At 51.6% G+C, this 22125-nt stretch overlaps 11 protein-coding genes across 11 annotated transcripts; 5 read left to right on the top strand and 6 right to left on the bottom strand.

The window, feature by feature from the left end:
• Window positions 1-1447: 1447 nt before the first annotated feature.
• EDD37DRAFT_640728 (uncharacterized protein) lies at window positions 1448-2995 on the top strand. Its single transcript, XM_062817254.1, has 2 exons — window positions 1448-2614; window positions 2669-2995. The coding sequence occupies exons 1-2, from the start codon at window positions 1466-1468 to the stop codon at window positions 2729-2731; spliced, it is 1212 nt and encodes a 403-aa protein (XP_062666578.1). The 5' UTR covers window positions 1448-1465; the 3' UTR covers window positions 2732-2995.
• Window positions 2996-5005, bottom strand: EDD37DRAFT_640730 (uncharacterized protein). The gene has a single exon (XM_062817255.1). It carries the CDS (start codon window positions 4563-4565, stop codon window positions 3177-3179), a length of 1389 nt encoding a protein of 462 aa, XP_062666579.1. The 5' UTR covers window positions 4566-5005; the 3' UTR covers window positions 2996-3176.
• A 221-nt stretch (window positions 5006-5226) lies between these two features.
• Window positions 5227-6852, top strand: EDD37DRAFT_640731 (glycosyl transferase family 90-domain-containing protein). Its single transcript, XM_062817256.1, has one exon. The coding sequence runs from the start codon at window positions 5480-5482 to the stop codon at window positions 6737-6739; it is 1260 nt and encodes a 419-aa protein (XP_062666580.1). The 5' UTR covers window positions 5227-5479; the 3' UTR covers window positions 6740-6852.
• Window positions 6853-7063: 211 nt separating this feature from the next.
• EDD37DRAFT_165075 (uncharacterized protein) lies at window positions 7064-8154 on the bottom strand. The gene is made up of 2 exons (XM_062809799.1): window positions 7917-8154; window positions 7064-7846 (listed from the first exon to the last, which is right to left on the bottom strand). Exons 1-2 carry the CDS (start codon window positions 8047-8049, stop codon window positions 7389-7391), a joined length of 591 nt encoding a protein of 196 aa, XP_062666581.1. The 5' UTR covers window positions 8050-8154; the 3' UTR covers window positions 7064-7388.
• A 1062-nt stretch (window positions 8155-9216) lies between these two features.
• Window positions 9217-10368, top strand: EDD37DRAFT_165044 (uncharacterized protein). Its single transcript, XM_062809797.1, has 3 exons — window positions 9217-9582; window positions 9634-9705; window positions 9768-10368. Exons 1-3 carry the CDS (start codon window positions 9393-9395, stop codon window positions 10355-10357), a joined length of 852 nt encoding a protein of 283 aa, XP_062666582.1. The 5' UTR covers window positions 9217-9392; the 3' UTR covers window positions 10358-10368.
• A 191-nt stretch (window positions 10369-10559) lies between these two features.
• On the top strand, window positions 10560-11743 carry EDD37DRAFT_165054 (short chain dehydrogenase). Its single transcript, XM_062809798.1, has 2 exons — window positions 10560-11480; window positions 11551-11743. The coding sequence occupies exons 1-2, from the start codon at window positions 10867-10869 to the stop codon at window positions 11711-11713; spliced, it is 777 nt and encodes a 258-aa protein (XP_062666583.1). The 5' UTR covers window positions 10560-10866; the 3' UTR covers window positions 11714-11743.
• A 568-nt stretch (window positions 11744-12311) lies between these two features.
• Window positions 12312-15102, bottom strand: EDD37DRAFT_165249 (uncharacterized protein). Its single transcript, XM_062809801.1, has one exon. It carries the CDS (start codon window positions 15017-15019, stop codon window positions 12428-12430), a length of 2592 nt encoding a protein of 863 aa, XP_062666584.1. The 5' UTR covers window positions 15020-15102; the 3' UTR covers window positions 12312-12427.
• Window positions 15103-15158: 56 nt separating this feature from the next.
• EDD37DRAFT_640742 (protein-L-isoaspartate O-methyltransferase) lies at window positions 15159-16448 on the top strand. The gene has a single exon (XM_062817257.1). The coding sequence runs from the start codon at window positions 15346-15348 to the stop codon at window positions 16180-16182; it is 837 nt and encodes a 278-aa protein (XP_062666585.1). The 5' UTR covers window positions 15159-15345; the 3' UTR covers window positions 16183-16448.
• EDD37DRAFT_165412 (cytosolic nonspecific dipeptidase) lies at window positions 16373-18429 on the bottom strand. Its single transcript, XM_062809804.1, has 4 exons — window positions 18126-18429; window positions 18044-18075; window positions 17923-17990; window positions 16373-17868 (listed from the first exon to the last, which is right to left on the bottom strand). Exons 1-4 carry the CDS (start codon window positions 18299-18301, stop codon window positions 16564-16566), a joined length of 1581 nt encoding a protein of 526 aa, XP_062666586.1. The 5' UTR covers window positions 18302-18429; the 3' UTR covers window positions 16373-16563.
• On the bottom strand, window positions 18090-19458 carry EDD37DRAFT_165423 (mitochondrial ribosomal protein subunit L20-domain-containing protein). The gene has a single exon (XM_062809805.1). The coding sequence runs from the start codon at window positions 19164-19166 to the stop codon at window positions 18558-18560; it is 609 nt and encodes a 202-aa protein (XP_062666587.1). The 5' UTR covers window positions 19167-19458; the 3' UTR covers window positions 18090-18557.
• A 443-nt stretch (window positions 19459-19901) lies between these two features.
• EDD37DRAFT_688466 (major facilitator superfamily protein) lies at window positions 19902-22045 on the bottom strand (the record flags this gene model as incomplete). The annotated part of the gene is made up of 4 exons (XM_062819958.1): window positions 21450-22045; window positions 20572-21399; window positions 20149-20472; window positions 19902-20096 (listed from the first exon to the last, which is right to left on the bottom strand). The coding sequence occupies exons 1-4, from the start codon at window positions 21729-21731 to the stop codon at window positions 19902-19904; spliced, it is 1629 nt and encodes a 542-aa protein (XP_062666588.1). The 5' UTR covers window positions 21732-22045.
• Window positions 22046-22125: the final 80 nt, after the last annotated feature.

Genomic DNA, 22125 nt, shown 5'->3' on the forward strand with positions numbered 1-22125 from the left:
GCCGACATTCTGGCCCCCGAGTCTTTTCGCGCTCGGGTATAACACAACATTTGATCATGGAACTACCTTTGGACGGGCCTCCCGCATTGCAGTGGTAAGAAAGCGGTAAGTAGTTGCACGTTACAGCATTCCTCTTCATGGAGGAAAGCTTTATCGCCCTGCACTGACCTCGCAGCCCCACGGGGAGACTAAGAGCTAAAAGATCCCTCGCTGCAAGTGTAATGCAGTAGCGCCAATTTGCGGGCGACTTCTCCTCGTAATTTCATCTCCTAGCGTCTTCTCGTGACGAAGATCAAGCCCATTCGGATCCCGCGCTTACAGATGAGGAATCCAGCGCCGAGTTTGGTTTAGGCTTGGAGGTTATCCCCCCGGCAAGCTTGTTCATCCGAAGTCTCCTCATTTGCCTGTTTTTACGCCGGATTCAGCCATCTCACTAGTCAAAATTCTTTGATATCTTGCGAGATATTCATGCTGTCGACCTAAGTCAGGCCACTCTAAACGGCATCTGCAAATCTAGCTCTATTCTGGGGGGATATCGGTAGCGCAAATCAAAGCGCCCTATTCCAAAGCAACTAGGGCTGGCATTGGCTTCGTGAAGTGTCTTCCCTGCTTCCGAGCTGTACGTGCTTGCTGAATTTGTGATCAGGCTGAGAAAAGCCGTAATGCTCTTTCTGTGTCAAGCCATCTCTACAGCCTAAAAAAGAACACGAGGTCATGCAAGTCCAACATCGTTAGTTGCTGGCTAGCTCAAATCTTGAATCAGCATGCTGAACCGGAGACACTCAGCAAATCGAATACGAGGGAGCCAGGCATCCCCTTGGCTGGGAGTTCTGTCTGGTTTGGGAGTCGTCCTCTCCGCTCGGCCATTACAAACGAGGGACTGCCACAGAGTCTCAATCTGCCGCAGCGGAGTACATGGACGTACATTCCACCCTGCTCCTAATTCCATTTCTCTCACCCTCGGCTTCTCCTCGATATTCTCAGGATCATTCTGGCCTCATCAGTTCCTGCTCACCACAGCTAAGCTCACAGGCGGGTTAGATGTTCTTCTGAGACCTCAAAACTTTCACAAACATGTCTAGTTGCCCAAATGGAGCGGCTCCGATATTCCTGGAATGGGGGAACATAAGCGTGAACGTGGACCAAACCCTTGCTCGAGGCATTCAAGTTGGCATCGGAACTCCACAGCAGATTGTGGCATTATCACCTAGTTCTAGTGACAATGACCTATACGTTGTTAACAAGGAGGCATGCCAACCCTCCTACAATGACAGTTGCAGCGGACAGTATGGTGGATTGTTCAATCCTACTGCATCTACAAGCTATGTCGAGGTTACGCAGGCGCAGTGGAATGGTACAGCCGAACCAAACCCCAACCATCTTTCCTACATTTACTTTAACGACGACCTCTCTTTCGGCAATGTGGTGGTCGATGGCTTTCCAGCTTTCATGGACCAGCTAGGCTATGGTGATTCTCGGCTCAGAAAAACTATGCACACGTTTGCTGATAGTTCTATCAGGTAACCAAGGCACCCTTCCGCTCGGATGGAACTCATCCTTCCTCAACGCTGCGCTCGCACAGAATGCAACACCCTCCCGATATTGGTCTTTGTGGCCGGGAAGCCGCTCAATCGACTACAGCGTGCCTGGAGAGCTTGTGGTCGGAGGCATCGATGTGACACGGTTTGAACCTCAGAATGTTGCTACCTTCCAATCCACATCGAGCTGCACACTCTGTCCCATTGTTACCGGCTTGACGTGGGATACCGATAATGGCTCTGTTAACATCTTCTCTAATGCCTCGGAGGCTCTTCAGATATCGTTGCAACCTGCTATTAACTATCTGACTGTCACCCCGGATATGTTCGCCAATTTCGCCAACGCTACAGGGGCTTCCTTGACTCTGGATCCCGGCGTGCTAGCATACGATGCAGCTCAGCCACCTGTGGGTAATCTGACCGTCACCTTACGTGGTGGCTACCAGACACAGATCACATCTGCAGATCTTTTCGTTTATCCCAGAGGCTACATCAATGGAACCTACTCGGTCACCAACAGTACCTTCTTACTGGCAGAAATGGTAGCTCAAAACAATACCGGATACGTAAAGAACTGGGGTGTACCTTACCTGACTTTCAACTACCTCATGGTGGATTATGCCAGAAGCCAATTTCAATTGGCCCCAGCCATTCGCACCGATTTTAGCAGTCAAGGAGGTGGTTATGAACTCTCTGCCGTTTGTGATCCGGTCACAACGGTGACTTCAACTCCAGTGTCATCGTCACCAGTACCTCCAGTGACAATTACATCCTCCACATCAAAGTCGAGCTCTCCCAAGAGTGGCAATAACACTGGGGCTATCGTTGGTGGGGTAGTCGGCGGCGTCTTGGGCCTGGCTTTGATACTTGGAGGCCTAGCACTGTTGTTCTATCGCAGTCGCAAACAGAACAAGACGGCCTCTGTAACTCCACGCGAGCAGATGGCTCAACCGGAGCGGGTGTCTCAATACACAGCATATACCGGGACCACCCCCAGGGGAGCCTATGAGGTTGATAGCACGACCAAGTCCAATCCCGAGGTCGAAAATTGGATCAATTCTGCCGGAAGTGATGCGGTGAGAGGAATGCGCGATAAGATTGACCCCAGCACGATGCTGACTCTGCCCCAGATGCCATCCGCAACCTTCAACAGTCCTCCACATCCACTAGAAATGCCTTCTGAGCACTACTAACGGTCGGTCCAAGTCCGAAAGAAGTCATCAATCCGCAAAACAAAAAATGATCTCGTCGAGTTGCGGAAGTGTTCGCTGGTATGCTGCCGATCAGACTCGCCTGGTCAATGAACGAAGGTTTCTCACGTTGAGACTATCGCTGGCGCAATTTGTCCTTTTACCTGCTTTATTAAGGACGCAGCATTCACTCATTGTCGTGATTGGCTACGGTAGCGTTGACGAAAGTTTGGGACGGACTATATATTGATGCGCTCTAATTAAATATGCCGATTGCTTCATTACTATAACTTTGATGCTTTTCCCTACTTGAAAATACAGATCTCGTGCTAGACTGGTGACTTCTTCCGGACGAGTACAAGCTGAGAAGTTTGAGCTGCACAGTGGTTGTATCAGTCTATCGTACGATCATAACGATGAAGGCTTAGATACCTGTCACAGAGCACAACTACGACTTTATCGACCTCCCTCTGACATAAACTTTTACGATATTGCGGTCGTCTCCGGTCATCATAAACTTCTCGAAGATCATGCCGATCGGGTCGTCGTCTTCAATGACGGCAATCTGCCCTTCCACCAGCGCGTTGATTTCCAACGCGTCAAAGTCCTTCCCAACCTCGAACGAGCCTATCTTGTCCGCCATACAACACACCCTGGCCCCTCCCAACGTCGCCAGGTAAAAGCACTCATTCAGCGTGAGCGAGGTTTCTTTGCCGTCCGTCAATGTCTGTCGGGCGTGGCTGGTAATGTACGCCTGCCGACTCGCGTCCAGGATACTGCTGCTGTAGCCGCCGCCAGAGTCCGTGCCTAAGCCAACTTTGATTCCCATGTCGAGATACTTACGTATGGGCGCGGCGCCCCATGTTTCTACCGTGGTCGTGCTGACCGGACACGTGGCGACGCCGACGTCGTGCTCTCTCAGCTTGTCGATTTCGTAGTCGCTAGGGAAAATGCAGTGGCCCATGATGGTGCGAGAGTTGAATAGCCCGAAGTGCAAGTACAAGTCGGCCTCGTTTTTGAATTGCGGGAATAATTCGCGAGTGAACGCGACTTCTTGTTTGGTCTCATTGAAGTGCGTCTGGATCATGATGTCGGGGTTTTGGGCGGCGATGGCGCCGATGCCTGACAATAGCTCTTCGTCGCAGCAGATGGCGAAGCGCGGGGTGATAATCGGCCGGACTATGTCCCCTGCTGGATCGAGGCGTTTGACGTGTGCGATGACGTCCTGCGTGACGGCGAGGGATTCGGCGTTGGATGCGTCGCGGTAGAAGTCCGGTGCGTTGCGCGCCATATTGCATTTACCGATCAGGGCGCGCTGGCCCTTTTCGAGACATGTCTCGGCGAGGATCTTGGTTGCTTCGCCGTGCAGGCTGCCGTAGTATGCAGCTAATGTCACGCCCTGGCGGATGAAGCCAGAAACACAGCTGGCGTAGGTACGGTGAGCGTAGGCTTTGTCTGCGAACTTGGCTTCGTGAGGGAAGGTCACGGTGTTTAACCACTCCATTATGGGAAGGCCGCGACCTGTGCCGCGCTGGGTCCATTGTGGGGCGTGGTTGTGTGTGTCGACGAAGCCAGGGATCAGAAACTCGCCACGCTTGAGGAAGCGGATGGGTAGGGATGGGAGATGGGGTAGCTTTGGGATCTTGGGGATCTTGGGAATATCGGTCAAGGTGGTTTGGACGTCTGCTCGGGGAATGTTGCGCTGGAGCAAAATGATCTTGCCCTCGGGCGAGATGACCAGGAGTCCATTCTGGATGATCTCAACTTCTTGAGGGTTGTTGGAGTGGATGAAAGTCCCGTGGAAGATGAGCGGTGTTGATGCTGTGGTAGACGACATGATGAGTACGTTTAAGCAGGGCAGGAGAGTCAAATTTGATTCAGGAGAAGCTTATCGTGGCTTATCTCGATCTAATTGTGGGTGGGGTCAGCTCATCGACTGGCCACGCTTCGGGCCGCTGCATTAAGTGGAATATGACGTCGATTACTTCATCGTCGCTTGCACGTGCAATTCGTGAGATGGCAAGGGATGATAAACCTCTGGGGTCTCCGCACGATGTCCTTTGGTAGCCTTGTCCTTGACGACATTTGTAGCGCGAGGCTCTGCGTTTGTTGCCAGGAGTGTCGAGATAAGTAGCGACATCTTTAGCGAAATGTAAACAGCCTTAGTAAGACGGTCTTTTTCCTGGAGAACGGCCGGGGTGTAAAAGCGAAATCGTTGGCCAGGAGTTCGGCCCGTTCACAAAAGCCCTGAGCGCTGTCACGACTCACGGGTAAAATGACAGTCGTACTGAACCAGGCCAACCACAAAATGCCCATGTTCGTAGCGCCGTAAAGTTGGCAAAGTTGGCAACAATGTGGAGTTGGCATAGCACGCTATGAACAGTTGAGCCACCATCAGGCGTCTTGGCATCTTGGCGGTGAACTCAATTTCTGAATTTACCCTCGCTTGCTTACAATTGACACCTCGCAGTGGCCAACACTTGGACAATTCCATACACGTCTGACCCGAAATGGTTTAAACCTCAACAAAAGGCGGGAGCCTGCTGAGGTTAAGGGGGTTAAGCATGGCCCTTGCCGATCAAGCGAAAGGTAAGAAAATTGTATTCCCACGGCCGCCACTGCCAGTCTTACTATCTTGTAAGTCTTACTGATTAGCGCATACCTGGTATCTCTTTCTCGTACTCACCCTAATCCAACCTCCTGCTGCGATTGTACTCTTCCCAATGCAGAAAATTGCATGATGATATTGAGATGCTCTCTTTGTTAATGGCCAAGGGCCGAACGCATATCTTGCCCATCGCCCTGGTACTGTCCGTCATTCTCCTTCTCGGCTACTGGAAATCTGTGCATGAATCGGCGTTTGGCGTATTCCAGCCCGATCTTGGTCGACCTGGAAGTCCTCGGAAATTCAACGGAAAATGGAACTACAAAAGGGATGCCGACAATCTTATGCTCAATTCGCAACAATGCGAACAGGCGTTCCCAGGGCTCTTTGAGGAAGTCGAGAGACCGGTGAGGGACAGACTGAGTTCGCCTATCACTCTCGACGAGCTGGATTCGCTGCCCAGACAGAACGGATATGTTCGCGCCATGATATACAATCAACAGCTCTACGTTATCGACACAACAGGTCGTATCTATTCACGCGGACTTGCAACCCTGCATGCTCTACACAGGGCCATTCTATCATCACCTGAAATTCTACCGAACATCGAATTCGCATTTAATGTCGACGATCGCATTCCGCCAGACGCCATCTGGGGTTATGCCCGACAAAAAGAAGACACCAAAGTCTGGCTGATACCCGACTTCGGCTTCTGGTCATGGCCCGAGACGAAAGTCGGTTCGATGCGCGAAGTCCAAATGAAAGCCACAATGGCCGAGCAAGTCGATGGGTGGTCATGGTCGACAAAGATCCCCAAACTCCTTTGGCGCGGCGCGACCATGGGTTTGGAATTGCGGGAGAACTTCGTCGCTGCCACGGCGGATCAACCATGGGCAGATGTCAAGGCGCTGACATGGAGGGACAACGACTCCATGGTCAACGATCTTAAGTCCATGCCCGAGCACTGCCAGTACAAGTTTCTAGCACACACCGAAGGAAACTCCTACTCCGGACGACTCAAGTACCTTCAAAACTGCAAGTCCGTTATCGTTGCGCATAAGATGGACTGGATCCAGCACCACCACCATTTGATGCGCTCGAGTGGGCCCGAGCAGAACTACGTCGAAGTCAAGCGCAGCTTTGAGGATCTCGCCGAGAAAATCTCCTGGCTGCAGGACCACAATAAGAACGCGGAGAAAATCGCTTCGAGAAACGTCAAGGTGTTTCGTGAGCGATACTTGACGCCTGCTGCCGAAGTTTGCTATTGGAGGAAATTGATCCATGGCTGGTCGAGGGTCAGTTTTGAACCCGAGTTTTTCACGGTCGTGGACGGCAAGAGAGTCTGGAGAGGTTTACCCATCGAGTCATTCTTGTTGGAGAAAAGGCTTGAGTGGGATCCTTATTGATTCCAATGTGGATATCCATATTTGTATGTGTATTATTAGCACAGGCGATAGAGCTAAGGATCAGGACATTAGAAGGAAACGAAAATGCATATTGAATAGTCTTTCATCAAGGATCAGGTCCCTCTTGATTAACCTTAAGTCGCTGAGATCCCGATCTTGCGGGGAGCGTCTGGGGAAATCTACAGTGACTTGGGGGTGTGGCGCGACCGTCTGATTGCCACTGGCCAACGTGGCTGACCTTGACTTTACGCTTGCTAATTACTCGTATCCATAAATCGTTCTATCACTACTCCGTCGTGTGTAGAATGTCCCTCAGTCGCATACACGTGGAGGGCCTGGAGTCTCCGCCCCTTTCGGCTGTAGTTGGGGGAGCCATTTCTAGGCGACAGGGAATGCTGAAGGTCGCCTGAAAACTTCAAAACAGGGTGTTTTCTACAGAAGAAGAATACAGCCCGCTTTTGTGACAGTACATCGGATATTACTATACAGACAGACACATCAAACCTCGCGGAAGAAATTTAAGCTTGATGTCGTATCATCTTTGAAATAACTTCACCACTGATTCGATCAAATGCTAGGACTTAAATCCCGCAAAGGTCTGTACTGAATCAACAGCATTGATAGTATGCTTTTCACCACGTAAAACGTTCTAGATGCCCAGGTTGTAAAGGACTGCACCTGCGCCAGCCAGTAGCACAACCTTTTCGTACTTGACTCTCGATGCGGCCCCTGTGTAGGTGCTGGCAGCGACAGCGGTGGCTGATGTGGCGGCGACAGCAACCGTTGAGCTGGCAGGTGTTGCTGCTGCGCTGCTTTCAGTCGTTGCCGCGGCAGCGCTGGTGGAAGTGGCGGCGGTTGTAACAGCGGCAGATGTGACGGCAGCAAAGGTAGCAGCGGCAGAGGTGGTAGCAGCTGCCGAGTCTGAGACGGCGCTGGAGGAACTCGGCGTGGAACTGTCTCCGCATGCAGAAGCCGCGGACTCGACATAGCTACCGTAGTATTGCCAGATGTCCTCACTCAACGCACACTCTAAGCAGTCCGAGAGATCCGTCTCATAGGTCGAGTTGGTGCAGTAGCCTGCGGTCCCGGCATCAAGTATGACACCGCCTGAGTGAAACACCTTGTCAGCCATGCTCTTCCATCCCTCCCAAAGGCTCGAGAATCGGGTTCAGCTTACCGCAGTGTGCGTGACATTCGTAGAGAGGAGTGCCAGGCTCAATGTCCTCACGTTTGTCCAGGACCGCGAGGCCGGGTAACTGCAGAGCGAGGGAAGCGGTCGCAAAGGATAGCACAAAGGTAAGAGCATGCATAATGGCTAGCGAATGTATGGAGAGTGACTGGGACTCTTCGGAAAGTGAACGTAGGTTCCTGACGGACGGCGGGGTGACTCTGTTGGTGTACAATGGACTGACCGGATGAGGTTCACCCTTGGAGGCTTGTCCATTTATATGCGAGCATCATAGTATCAGTCTCTTCACCGGCACCGAAGTTGAATGACGATCGTTAGCCTTGCTTGCTCCTCAACTGCGAGGTTGGGTAGCCGTCCCACATGGACATGCGACGGGAAACCTTCCTACGTCTCCATGATATCCGGTTTCGGCATCAATAATGCAGGTGGCACCACGGTCGCAGATCAAGCAAGAGGAGAGTGTGTTGTGTCTTGCGCTTAGCATTGCCATCCGGCCTCGGTCGATCACGGCGTTTGCCTGATGCCCACATGGGGAAATGGATAGTCGAAGCTAGTTAGCGAAGATCGTGTGTATTGTGATGACATGGAGCTGGTGCTCAAGCCTTGAGTTGGCGCTAAACCGACAGGAATAGACAAGGGCGGATGGCGAGGTATTATCTCGCATGTGAGGTGGACGTCGGGATTGGAAAACAAGAGAAAAAGTATACGTAATCTTATCTTATCCGATCATCGGATCAGGCCATCTTTACTGTGAGGACTTGATGAGAACTTTTAACTTTGTGGACACGAGCTGCCCAAAAACATAGTCTCTCCATCCGAAGTCTGCCGTGGATCCTTTGTGAATGAGAACAGCAGTTTGACTGGAGATGCTGAGGTATTTTTCCGCTGGTTCAACCTGGACGGTGCCCGCATCCTCGCCGAGCAACAATGGCATCTAATCTTATCCGATACGAGCCGCGACAATCAGAGGCTGCAAGTCTCAATCCTCAATGGTATGGGTCCTGCCCTTTCCTCGTACACGGTTTGTATTGGGAGTCTCTAAATAAAGCCTTGACAGCATGAAGTCGCATGATGGCTGTGGACTAACGATGAAGTAGAAGCTACTTTGGCTGATGGACTCGATGAGCCACTCTGATAGCTCGCTGGGCACACTTGGAAAGTCTTGTCTATCAACCGCCGCACGCACGGTCAACCCAATGCACCCTCGGCACCGTCTAACCGAGTATTAGAAGACCAAGGCCGCCAGAAAGAATGATGGAGACCGACTAGACGACCCGGCCACACCTCTTCTCGTGTCAAGTAGCTTTGGTCACTCACCGGGCTCAGACAAAGTCCGTATACCTCTGACATGCATAAATATCAAGCAAGAACCTTGCCCACTTGCTTTGCAAGTCGAACGTGACAACCCGGCTTTCTTGCTCATCTGCTTGACATCCTGAAAGTCTCTTGTCGCCTGTTGCCACGATGCTCTCAGCCTTGTCCGCAGCCCTTTTGGGACTCACATCCATACCTTGGACGAGCGCCCAACTTGACGATGACATGGGACCTGCTGCTTTCCTATGGCCATCTGACAGGGCTTACTCATCAGCCTGGGACAATACAGCGCCCTGTGGATCTGCAGCTGGGGTGAGCAATCGAACCGACTTCCCAATGTGTACGAGAGCAATTTCCCCGTCTTTCGAAAGATGACTGACGCGGCAAACAGCTAATGGTGCCGTTGCCATCGTCCTGCAAGATGACTCTTACTCAGTCAACTTAGCCATCTCATATAGTAGCGGTGAGTCTCCAGTCTTCGTTTGTGGTCTCGGCGCAGATGTCCTGACACATCGGTATCTCCAGACCCGACAAGCAACTCCAACTTCACCACATTAGTCCCCGGCACCGACTTCCCTGAGATCGAACCTGGGCACGAGTGCTACTCAGTGCCTAACCCACCGTCGACAGTCTCAGCTGGTAGCAATGCCACTCTGCAATTATCCTACATATCTGCTGGCACCACTGGCGTCAACAAGACGTACTATGTCTGCGCCGACATCAAATACGTCGAATTGGCCGACTTCACAACAGACATACCGTGTTTCAACGTGACAGAAGACTCCGCTTACGAGACATCGGCCGCCGGCGTCGAGACAACAGCAAGTGCGACTAGCACATCGGCTTCTGCCACGTCAACCTCTGGCTCTTCAACGTCGTCGGACTCTTCCAATTCGTCGTCGACGCACAAAGGCCTTTCCGGCGGCGCCATTGCAGGCATCGTTATCGGCAGTATCGCGGGAGCGGCCATCATAGGCGCTGTTCTGTGGTTTGCATACCGTGCACACATGCGACGGATCAAGAGGGAGACCGCCGTTCAATTGAGGATGAACGAACTGACAAACACACACAAGGTCGGGACAGCTGCATCTGAGACATCGGGCGAGCACCACTAGTTCTGCGATGCCCTGTAGGACGTCAACAGGTCACAAGGCATGATACCTGAGGACCTTGTGAACTCCAGGCTGCTCTCAGGCACACTTCTGTTCGTTTAACGAGCGGCACCAGGAGACTCAATGATGTTGCATACAATGGTCCTGCTTGCTTGGAAATTGTGCCTCCCATCACCTTCAACGCAGTGAAATCGTGTGTGTTGAACCTTACTCTGGGCAACCTAAGAATTGAAAAGGCAAACACTCTTCTTGAGGTCAACATTCCGCACACACTTAGGCGTGAAACAAGTACCAAAAGAATTACCTTAACCCCTATTGTCACCAACGGAATTGAGCGTCAATGGTGTCTCCGGAAACGTTCCGCTTCGGGACTTCTCCCCACAATCCCCCCCACTCGGCAGCAACAAACCACTACCCGACCAATTCTTCTAGACCTCGCACGACCTCGATATAAGAAAAATCACACTGACTCCAGATCAAACAAATTCATCCCAGTCTAAGTTATCGCAAAAATGACCGCCAAAGTCGCCCTCGTCACCGCCTCCAGCGCAGGCCTCGGCGCCGCCACAGTCAAAGCTCTAGCCTCGCACTTCCGCGTCGTGGTCAACTACAACTCCCGCAAAGAGAAAGCCGACCAGGTCATCAGCGAAGCCAGCGCCATCCCAGCCTCATACAAACATGACGGACCACGCTTCCACGCCATCCAAGCCGACATCTCGCAACGCAGCGAAATCCAGCGCTTGGTGTCTGAAACTGTCAGCACAATGGGCCGTCTAGACGTCGTAGTCAGCAACGCGGGCTGGACGCGCATCACCAACTTTTTCGACATAGAGCAACAAGTCAACGAGGACGACTGGGACAAGTGCTTCAACGTCAACGTCAAGGCCCACCTGTGGCTCCTTTACGCCGCGAAAGACCATCTGGAAAAATCCGTCGACGAACCCAATGGGATTGGAGGCGCGTTCATCACTGTCGCGAGTCTCGCTGGCGTGAGACCGAGTGGAAGTTCTTTGCCGTATGCGGTGACCAAGGCCGCGGAAATCCATATGACGAAAGGTCTGGCGTTGATCTGTGGGCGCAAAATCCGGTGCAATTCTGTCAGTCCCGGATTGATGATGACCGAGTGGTGAGTCTACAAAATACAGTAGTACCTTCAACCCTGCGGAGCGTCTTGCTAATAGTGTGCGATCTTTTAGGGGCCAAGGTTTTCCCGAGGCGAAGGTAAAGGCGACGACAGATAAGTCTGCTCTAAAGTCGCTTGCTACGCCTGAAGATGTGGCCGAGCAAATTAGAACGATTGTCCTAAGTAAGTCCATGACCGGACAGAACGTTGTTATGGACTGTGGTATCGCCATATAGAATATCATGGAAATCTGCTCAGAAATCTCTTGTGTTCCTTCTTCGTCTGCTGGCCACGCATCACTGCTCAACGCTCATACCGCCTATTTCATCATCGTCCTCGTCGCTCCTCGTGGAAGACAATTCTTCAATTCCAGCACGGCGATTGTCCGCGGTATTGAGTGTGAGTAGGTCCATGTTAACCGTGTCCTCATCGTATGCCAACACATTGTCAATCCGCTTCTTCTCTTTCTCTAAGCTTTCCAGCACACTTGTGCTTGTCTCCAAGCTTTTTCGAAGCTTTCCATGCAGGCGGCGGATTGTTGACAGACATGTCCTGGTCAGCTTTCTCACGTCCTCACTGTAAAGCTCAATGTTTCCTAGCTCATTCGTTGTTCGGGTCAGGAGCAGAGGACGGTGCCAATCTGACGGTAGGGGTTCTCCCTCAGCTTTTCCCAGGACCTCGGCGCTTCTGTCAAGTTCGAGAAGGATTGCTCGGATGAGAGGACGTGGGATCTCCACAGTATCAGGCATATCGGCGGTCGATTGTGCTAGTATTGTTCCAGTCGTGCTTTCCGGAACTTCTGAGATTGTCGTCTTACCAACGCCTTCCGACGCATTTTATAGCACGCCAATCTAGCAGACGGTGGTTTGAAATTTCTGGACACAGCGTGACGAACGATCACGTTTGATGATCGTCATATCAAACTTCTGCAAACGTCCAACCCTGCGAATTCAGTCTGCAATCCCTCTAGCCATCGAATCGAGCTGCGCAAGGGTGTCCAACGCAATTTTGCATCCTCGTTGGACCGTAGCCTTGTCTCCCTTCGATACGAGATCCGACTTTCGTACGTTCTTCTTGATGAAATACTGCAGCCGCTTGATGATCTGTGGTGTTTCTGCCGTTCGCTCAAACAGTCTTTGCAGGGAATTCTCCTTTGCTGACTTTGCTTCCGTCATTGTCATGATCAGCAACAACTCCACAAACATAGTCGTTCGTTCCTTGATGTAAGCTAGATCGAGAACTTTCAAAACACCAAGCGTCTCTGCGCCGTCCAGAATCAGATTCGCGTACAGTCTTGCCAAGTTAGCGATCTCGCTCATTTCAATGTTCTGGTCCTCGTCGTTATCTTCTTCCTCATCCATGTCAGGATTTTCACCCATCCTCCGGAAGTAACTCCACAGCGCGAACTGAAACCCTTTCCGCATCCTTTTGTCCAGGCACAATCTTTTCGCCACGAGCGTGTAATAGTGATTATATGGTTTCTCCCCTGCTGCACATCGAAGCAAGACTTTGGGGATTTCCTGCTCTTGATTGCGCTTGAGACGAAGCTTTAGCAATCTAATATGGGCATCCTGGTAGTCCACAGCAGATAGGAGCGCAATGAAAATCGATCGTCGCACATCTGTGTTCATGCCGTATTGCCGGGCCAAAGCGAGTAGGTCGACAGATTCATCGTCGTCCAGAATCTGATCATCATCAGCTGAACTTGTGACGGATTCCTTTGTTGCAGTGGCGTTATCATTCCCCTTCCAGCTTGCGCCGACCAACCACCACTTGCCCTTTTTATCGCTATTTTTGATATCATCTCTGGTTATACGCAACGGGTCGGACGCTCTTAGGGCGCGATTGTTTAAACTTCCCAGGACTTTTCTCATCTGCGTGATGTGCTCACTTGAAAGACCGGCATTGTTTGTTGCAGCTTTCATCTTGTTGTTTTTCAAGTCGGTTATCGTTTCAATCATGAATTTCGTCCTTACACTCATCTGCTCCCCTGCCGCATTCATCCGAGCTGCCTCTTTCTGCATGAGCTGCACAATCGCTTTCATCGAAGATGGATCTTCCTGCCTGAGCTGGGGACCACAGTCTCTGATCATACGTAGCAGTAATTCGGTGTTGTTCTCGCTCAATCGTTCCAGCAACTGCCGGATATGGTCGAAGATGATGGTGCTGCTGACAACGTTGAACGTGAAAAGGTTCGAGAGCAAGCTGATCAGATTAAGTGCCTCCTTCCCGGCCGCAGAGTCACTGTGATAGTGGTCGAAGCGGTCTACAAGTTGGGACAGGAGTTCTGCACCGAAGTCAAGTCCAATGACTTTGTACACTGCTGCAGCAAAGGCTGCATGTAGTATGACAAAAGTGTTTGGAAGGGTTGCCTTATTGTAAAAGAGTGTCAGAAGCAATTCGATGAGCACCGAAGTGACATCTTGTCGCGGATTGGACTGGTAGACCTTCTCGATCTCGCCTAGTATGGACACGAGGTTGGCCTCGGACAATTTGTTGAGGTGGCCCTGTATTTGTCGTTTCAGTCTTTCCAAAGATGCCCCTTCTGAGTTTTGTGCCTTTCGCAAGGATGGTGGGACATATTTAGGGGTAGGTGCATTCGAAGCGACGGGAGCAACATAGGGATTCTCCCGTACTCTCCTCGGCTGCGGCTGGACTGATTCTCCTTCGTCTTCTGTGCCGAATCCGTCAAAGTCATTCCCAGCACTGAGGTCAGACTGGTCATCCGAGAGGTTATCTTCATCAAAATCGCTTCCAAGATCAAGATGGTCCTCTGAAAGAGCCTCCTTATCCTCATCAGACCCGTCAAGTCCATCCCAAATTTCGTCACGGTCAATCCCTTCAAGATCGATGTCGCCCTCCTCTTCACTTTGTTCTTGCTGTGCAAGAGCTTTGCGTCTCTTCCTTTCTAGCCACTCTTCACCTTCGCTCTTTCTCTTGACGCCTCGGTCGGCCGGTTCCTCGTCTAGACCTCCCAACAAATCGTCAAGTCCATCATCTTCGAAAGACTTCGGCAAAGATTTCTTCGTCAGTCCCAATCTCTTTTCAAGTGCACTGACTTCTGCATCGTCTTGTGCGGCACGCTCTCTGAATGCTTTTGACGAAGCGTCAAGGACCAGACCAGGCGACACGGAACGGGACAGGGAGCGGGACTCGGAGCGGGAGATAGGCTCTGATAGAGACGGCGATGGCTCCCGTGGTTTCTTCAGGATCGATTTGGGGCGAGATTCAGCATCGCGTATAGATGTCTCCGTGGTCTTCCTCTTCTTCGCAAGGACGGGCAAAGGATCTATGTCGTCGTCGACCTTTTCGAGATGATCTTGCTCAAACTCGTCATCTTTTGCACCTAGCCGTCTCTGTGATCTTGAACCTCTGATGTTTTGTCTCTTCCCCAGCCTTTCCGCTTTGCGCTGGTCCTTCCTTTTTTGCACCGCGCCAGGTCGTTGTCGCCCGTTTGACTTCCCTTCGTCCAGACCGAGCTCTTTTTGCAGAGCAAACGGCAATTTGATGCCGTCTCGCGGCTGCCCATTCCGTCGCGACATGTCATGGGAACTCAACAGCGTACAGCGCACAGCGATTGTGATTGACGAAGAAGAACTTGGTCTGCTTCCTTGCGCAGTTTGTCGATCCAAAAATTATTTCTCGGGCATGGATTTAGGCGGCGATAAGCGACATCTTAGCGCATCCGACACCCTTCCGCGCCTGGCACGTTGCCCCTCACGGTTCTCACTCAACCCCACGGTCAACGTCATATTGATACAGGACTCAACTCGTGTCTGGAGACATTGAAAGTTTTAGCAACTCTCCGAGACGAGTCTTGAAGGCACAGTGACTCCTCTGTCATTTTTCGAGTGTGCACTCGTCTTGTATGCCCTTGGAGAATCGACTGACACTCTTCTTTGGTACGACCATCTCCATCGTTCTACTAGCCGTGCTATATCAAATCACTGGACCCAGAATCATCCCATTGTTTTGGTTTCTTACACCATCAACCATGGCCTGGAGGTGCTCCGGTCGTACGAATGCAGAACTCATTTCGAACCTCTTCAACGCCGGCCTGATCACCTCTCCACGCGTTCGCGATGCCATGACCTCCGTGGACCGGGCACATTACTGTCCGTCCTCACCACTCGCGGCGTACGAAGACTCCCCTCAACCCATCGGCTTCAGCGCCACGATCTCAGCTCCGCACATGCACGCCTCGGCCTGCGAAAGCCTACTCAACTTCATGCCCGAGAGCAAGGGCGCGAGGGTGCTCGATGTGGGAAGTGGTAGCGGATACCTCACGCATGTCATCGCAAACCTGGTCTGCGGTGCGGATGGTAAAGGAGAAGGCAAAGTGGTTGGAATAGATCACATTCAAGGCCTCGTGGATATGTCACGGGACAATATGAGACGGAGCGAAGAAGGTCGCAGTCTCCTCGATACCGGCAGAGTGGAACTGGTGAAGGGAGACGGAAGGAAGGGTTATCCTGAGGGAGGTCCTTACGATGCCATTCACGTTGGAGCCGCTGCCGTGGAACTACATCAGAGCCTCATCGACCAATTAAAGTGCCCTGGAAGGTTGTTTATTCCGGTCGAGGACAACGATGGCTGGGGGAGCCAGTGGATATGGGTGGTCGATAAAGATAAGGATGGCAAAGTCTCGAAGAAGAGAGATATGGGAGTGCGGTATGTGCCGCTGACCGATGCGCCCAAGCGATAGAGACAAAACAGGGGACGACTGTGGAAGAAATCTTGCGGAAGCTAATGACGGCGGGAAGGATTCACCTTCAGCAACTTGTCGATGGCGATGGCCTTGTACGAATTTATGACAGCGATTTCGATGTGCAAGGGTATACCATACTATCGGATTATGGTTTTCATAAGGGCTGGTGCTGTGTGGAGTAGCAGTGCCATGCCATCAGAGCTGGAGGGCTCGATTGTACAATAGTAGTTTACGACCCGCGAGGTAGGTGGAGGATATTCGAGGTCAGTCTGGAACTGGGCATCTGATATTCTTTGACAGCGAGACAGTATTCTACCTCTAACTCGAACATGCTAAACAATCCATGCGACCACGTCAAGGTATGTCTGCATCCATGACTTATGCCTGGATCATAGGCTCTTCAGCAACATAGTGCAAGTATGCGCCCAGCAGCTTGATACCCTCAATGTAGTTTGACCGGTCAAGCTTCTCATTGATACTGTGTGCACCATCCGTGCTGCTACCCATGGGCAACAACAGCACATTCTTACCAGTGGCCTCCTCAAAGGTAATCGTGACCGGGATACTGCCACCCTCACGCGTCATGTCGGGCTCGACACCAAATACTTCCTTGACAGCCTTGCTGGCAGCCGAAAAGTTCCAGTGCTTGGGGCTGGCGACCCACCACTTGCCATCGTGCTGGCAGTAGACGTCGAGTTTGTTCTTGGTGTCGAGCTTCGCAAACTCGTCCTTGATGAACTTGTAGACCGCGTCGTTGACCTGGGAGGATTCCATGTCCGGCACTGTGCGGATGGAGAACTTGCCAATCACTTTGGCGGGGATGACTGTTTTTGCGCCCGGCGCGGAGAACGCTCCCTCGACACCGTGTACTGAGAGAGACGGATACCGCCAGCGCGCCATGAGAGTGTGTTCCTTGTCTTCGAAAATGCCCGTCTTGCTGCCCAGAGATTCGTACAGGTCATCCATCTTGTACGCGATGGGCCCGTACAGTTTCTTCTCTTCTTCTGTCACTGGCGCAACCATCTCGTTAATTCCCGGGATTAAGATGTGACCTTTCGCATCAACGAGCTTGCCAAGGATCTGTACCAGGTCGGTCATGGGCTCGTGAGCAGTACCGCCGAAGACACCGGAATGGAGATCCTGGCCTGGTCCTGAGATCTCGACTGAGTAGTAGTTGCAGCCTCGCAGGCCATATGTCAGACATGGCTTCTCGGTACCCAGCCAGTAGTTGTCGGAAATGCAAACTGCGTCGGCGTCCTTGAAGAACTTCTTTGCCTCGGCCTTGATGAAGTCATCAAGTCCTTCCGAACCGGATTCTTCCATGCCCTCGAAGCAGCAGAGGAGGTTGACCGGGAAGTCTACACCTGCCTTTTGGTGTGCTTCGATGGCATTGAGCCAGCCTAGGACGGGTCCCTTGTCGTCGGTGCTGCCACGGCCAAACATGCGTCCTTTCTCATCGACGGTCAGTTCGAATGGTTTCGTGGCCCATCCGTCCTCGAGTTGAGCGGGTTGTACGTCGTAGTGGCCATAGACGAGGATTGTGCGCTTTTTCTTGTCATTGCCGTAGCGTGCGACAACGACGGGAGGTAGGTCCAGGTGTTCTTTGCCAGGCTGCTTACCCAGAGGTCGTTGTTCGACTTCTGCGCCTAGGGCTTCTAGCTCGGACGCGAGGAATTGTCCCATCTGTCAATGTTCTTAGCCATGTTTCTTTTGGATTCCCAAGCTCTTGTAACGTACTCGGACGACATCCTTCCTCCGTTCCTCTTCTGCGGATACTGATGGGATGGCTACAGCTTTTCGTAGACCTGGTGAGATGGTGTCAATGCCCCGCTATCTTTGAGGACTGCTCAATGCTTACGCTCGATGAAAGTGTCCGCTAATTCGTCGACCCTGTCAACGATCAGTCAAACGTGCCTGGTCAAACGAGGTCTGTCTCATACTTCTTGAAATAAGGCTCTAATTGAGGTGCCATCTTGTCGTCTGAGATATTACCGTAGTAGGTTCGTAGCGGCGTGAATGCAGATGGACGCAGGCGAGGGACGCTGGGCTTCAGGGCAGAAATGGGCAGAGCGAATCTCTTCGATGGAATGCTCAAGCTCGTTCTGAACTGCAGCATATATGTTTATCAAGACGATTGTGGTTATGTGCGGGTAATTCGGCCTGCGTTACGCTCAAACTAGAGTACAAGAAGCAAATCCGCCAATCGACTCCAAGATGAACGAGGGTTGTCGGATTTCGGAGGAACACTCTCGTATAGGACCGCTTGGACAGAAAGAAAATCACCACAACCGTGTATATCCTGCGACGACAGTAATGTATTAGAGTACAGTCTTTCTCGTTCTACGTGTTGGCACAGTATTCCTAGTACACCACTATTCGTCCCTATACCACCTTTCTTTTCTCAATGCCCGGTCCTCGCGTGCTTCTCTTCTCTTCTTTCCCCATCGCGACTTGACAACTTCGGTAACCAGCTTTTGCTGCTCTTGCTTCTCTGGCGCAAGTCCTTCGGTGGCATACATGGCGAATATCGGGGAACAATCAAACTTCTTCGCTAAATGATTGACGCTCCACTGCATCGGGTCATCCTTCCTTAACTGCTTCATCTCTTCCACCTCCTTTTCTGTCAAATGATACCGCTTCTCTCTGTGACCTTTCATGGGCGATACCTGTTGACTCAGTAGCATTTGCTTGGTGCGTGTTTCCGGATCTGACATGATTTTTCTTCGGTCATTCTTTGGTAGGAAAATGTTTGGTGTATGGTAGATATTCGGCATACTGGGAGGAGGGTTGTATATTATGTGATCATGCTGCTCGGTCTTTGATGGCAGAAAAGAAGCATCAGGCTTGATATTGAGTTTCGATCTCGCTCGTCGGTAGGTGGATTCGTGTCGTCGAAAAGATGGTTGCAGGATCTGAGCGCAAAGCTTGTAGAATCGCGACGATGCCGTCAAGGGCTGAGAGAATATGGTCGCCGACTTCATCCTGGCCAAATGTCGTCTTGTATCCAACGAGTTCAAGTCCGAGTAACTTCGGAGCTTGAGATTGCTACCAGAAGTAGCTGGTGCAGTAGCAGTATTTTTTGAGTCGAGGTGGATTTATCGCCAGAACGACATTGTGGTATCCGGGAAATGGCGGGATGTCCGATTATAATATTCCGGCCTGCGAACTCCAACGACAGACTCCCGGTCACAAGTTTGCTGTTACTGCTGAAGGAAAGCTGGAGTTGGACCTTGACATTCAGTTGCAATCGACCAGCGAGCCAATTCGGAGAAATCGCAGTCCGGAAATAAAGGCTTGGCAAGCCCCAGCCTTGCTTACAGAGTCTTATGGCTCCCCTCGACCTATTTCAACCGTCTAAACATTCGGTGAGCCCATTACTACCTAAAACCATCAACGACCAATCTCGACCTTCATAGTTGGTGAGTCCAGAGTGATCACAGCTAAACTGGTGCGTGTTTCGGTCAAGTAAAGTGCCATGTCAGGCGATCTCTCTTATTGTATTGTGAAATGGAAGGATTTCATTGAGCTCGAGCAAGAGCACGTCAAAGACAAACATCAGTTACGCAACTGTCCATCCAGCCTTCTATCGTCTCATCGCAATCCTTGAGCAACGGTCTTCCAGCCTGGTGATCTCCGTTATACTGCTGCCAACCTACGGCACCTTCTTCAGTCACCAGACCAAGGAGTGCTTGCGCCCCTCAACGCAGTCGAGCATCCTAGTGAATGACCAACGTATCCACGCACTGCCAGTATTTGTTTGCAGACATTTTTCGGAACTTCTTGCCCCAGAAAGTCATGATCAAAAAGCTGAGATTGCACGCGAGGCAGAGGAATGCTACTGCAACAAAGCATTTGACAGTTCCAGTATTGTCCAGCCATGGAGTAATACCATAACTCATCCCGAAGCCCATCTATCAAAAGGTCAGTCTTGAATACCTGCGTCTCGATGTGCGGAGGACTTACCGTGTTGCGAATAACAATAACCAAGACTATTGACTCTCCAGCAATCTCCTTGAAGCAGTCTACATCGTATGCAAGTGATGTGCTTCCACCGGACACAATTCCAAAGCTGGTCATTCCCAGTCCAATGATCGGACCCATGAACTGGACGTGATGGGCGGCACCCACACCCCAGAGGATCAATCCTGCTGTTGCGATGGTACCAGAGAATGCCAGGAGCCAAAGTCGTTGTTCGGGTTCGCGAATGCCTCCATTGCGCCTGGCAAGCCTGATTGCGATCTCGTCGCCGGCCCACCCTGCCCACCACCAAGCTAGGCAGCACCCAATCTAGGAATCAACAAAGTCAGCTATATTTTCTCGGAGCATGAATTCATATTCCTGGCATTGGCCGTGCTGAAAACAGCAACGTAGAGGGATGAGACTCACCAGTGGTGACAGATACGCGGTGCCGACCATGCTTGATCCGAAGTTATACGGAGCAGCACCCAGGATCAGAGCCAACGTCGCGTTTTGCACATTGTACCAGGACAGGGAAGCGCCGTACAGGAAGCCGGACCAGATCACGTTGGGAAAATAGAAAAACATCCACAGAGGTCGACCCATCATGATGAACATCTGTCTGACCGAGGGACGCCCTTCCATCCTTCTGAAAAGCGCCAAACCTTGCAGATATGTTCGTGGCTGAACCCAGTGTTGCCCGCGCGTAGCAACCGGCGATGCTGGAGTCTGTAAAGGTTCATTCTTGGCGACAGTATCGGTCTTCTCGTGTTTTTCTCCTAGGGTGTCCACGCCAGTGACCACCTCCGCGGCACCCTCGTCGATACCCTCGATCGTCTGACGGAAATACATAGTTTCTTCCAAACAGAAGAAGTTGATGATCAAGCAGACGCCGAGAATGATGGTGCCGAACCAGATTGCAGCCTCCCATCCCATGCTTTGGGTGACGAAACCGGCCAAAAACGGTGCCAACGCGTTGGAGCCAAACACGAGCAAGGTATAAATACCCATATAGTTGCCGCGCTCGTGGGCGAAGAACAGATCAGACACGGAGATTTCACCCAGAGACTCAACAGGAGCCACGATGAGGCCGAGCAAGCTTCGGTGGGCCCACCATACGCCTCGAGAGGACGTATACACTGTCCACACCATGGGTCCAATGGCCAACAAGCTGCTGAGGATATATACTCCTCGACGGCCATAGGTAAGTGCGATCGGTTGCCAGAGCAAACACCCCCAACCAGCAAACAAGAATTGCTGGAGTTACGTGAGCACAACGGTCAGTAACTGGGTAGCAAACCACTTACCAAGCCGGTGCCGGTGTTGATGTCGGCAATTGAGATGTTGGTCGCTTCGCCAATATTGGTCAAGATCGAATATTGCACCGTGGTGCTCATTCCAATTCCCAAGATATAGATATATGCCTGGCTGATTGCCCACCACTTCCGCTTTTTGGACCAGTTCAACGGATCTTCCGGGTCCGCACTAGGCTTGGGGTTCAGCACGATATCATGTTTCTTGGTGTGATCCTTCTGGATGTCGACAAGATGAATGGTGCCAGGGACGACGTCCCTCTCTGCGTGTGCCATGATTGCTCCGACTGATCCAAGAACGGGTTGCGATCAACGTACTTTGGAGGGGTGGTCTGTTCAACTGACAATCCGCAATTTCTGGCGATCACAAGCATTTAATAGTATCGTGGCGACAGCCTCTCGAGAGATATCGACCTACAGTCTCTCTTTCCATTATGGGCGCAGATACCGGCATACCACTTGCGGCGTTATCGCGTACAGCAGGACTAAAGGTCTTGTCATTCACCACCATTCAGTGTCTATCAGGACGCCGATCAAGTGCGAAAGCCAATGAGGCTTGGAGTTTGCTCCTGCAAAGTACCAAACCAGGATGATGAGACGCATGGCGGACTCCGCAAGGCTACCGCTAGCGTTATCAAAACATTGAATGTGGCATACACTGTGCCGATCA

This window comes from Exophiala viscosa (genome assembly GCF_022695815.1).
Source record: "Exophiala viscosa unplaced genomic scaffold EDD37scaffold_12, whole genome shotgun sequence".
Classification (NCBI taxonomy): Eukaryota; Fungi; Ascomycota; class Eurotiomycetes; order Chaetothyriales; family Herpotrichiellaceae; genus Exophiala; species Exophiala viscosa.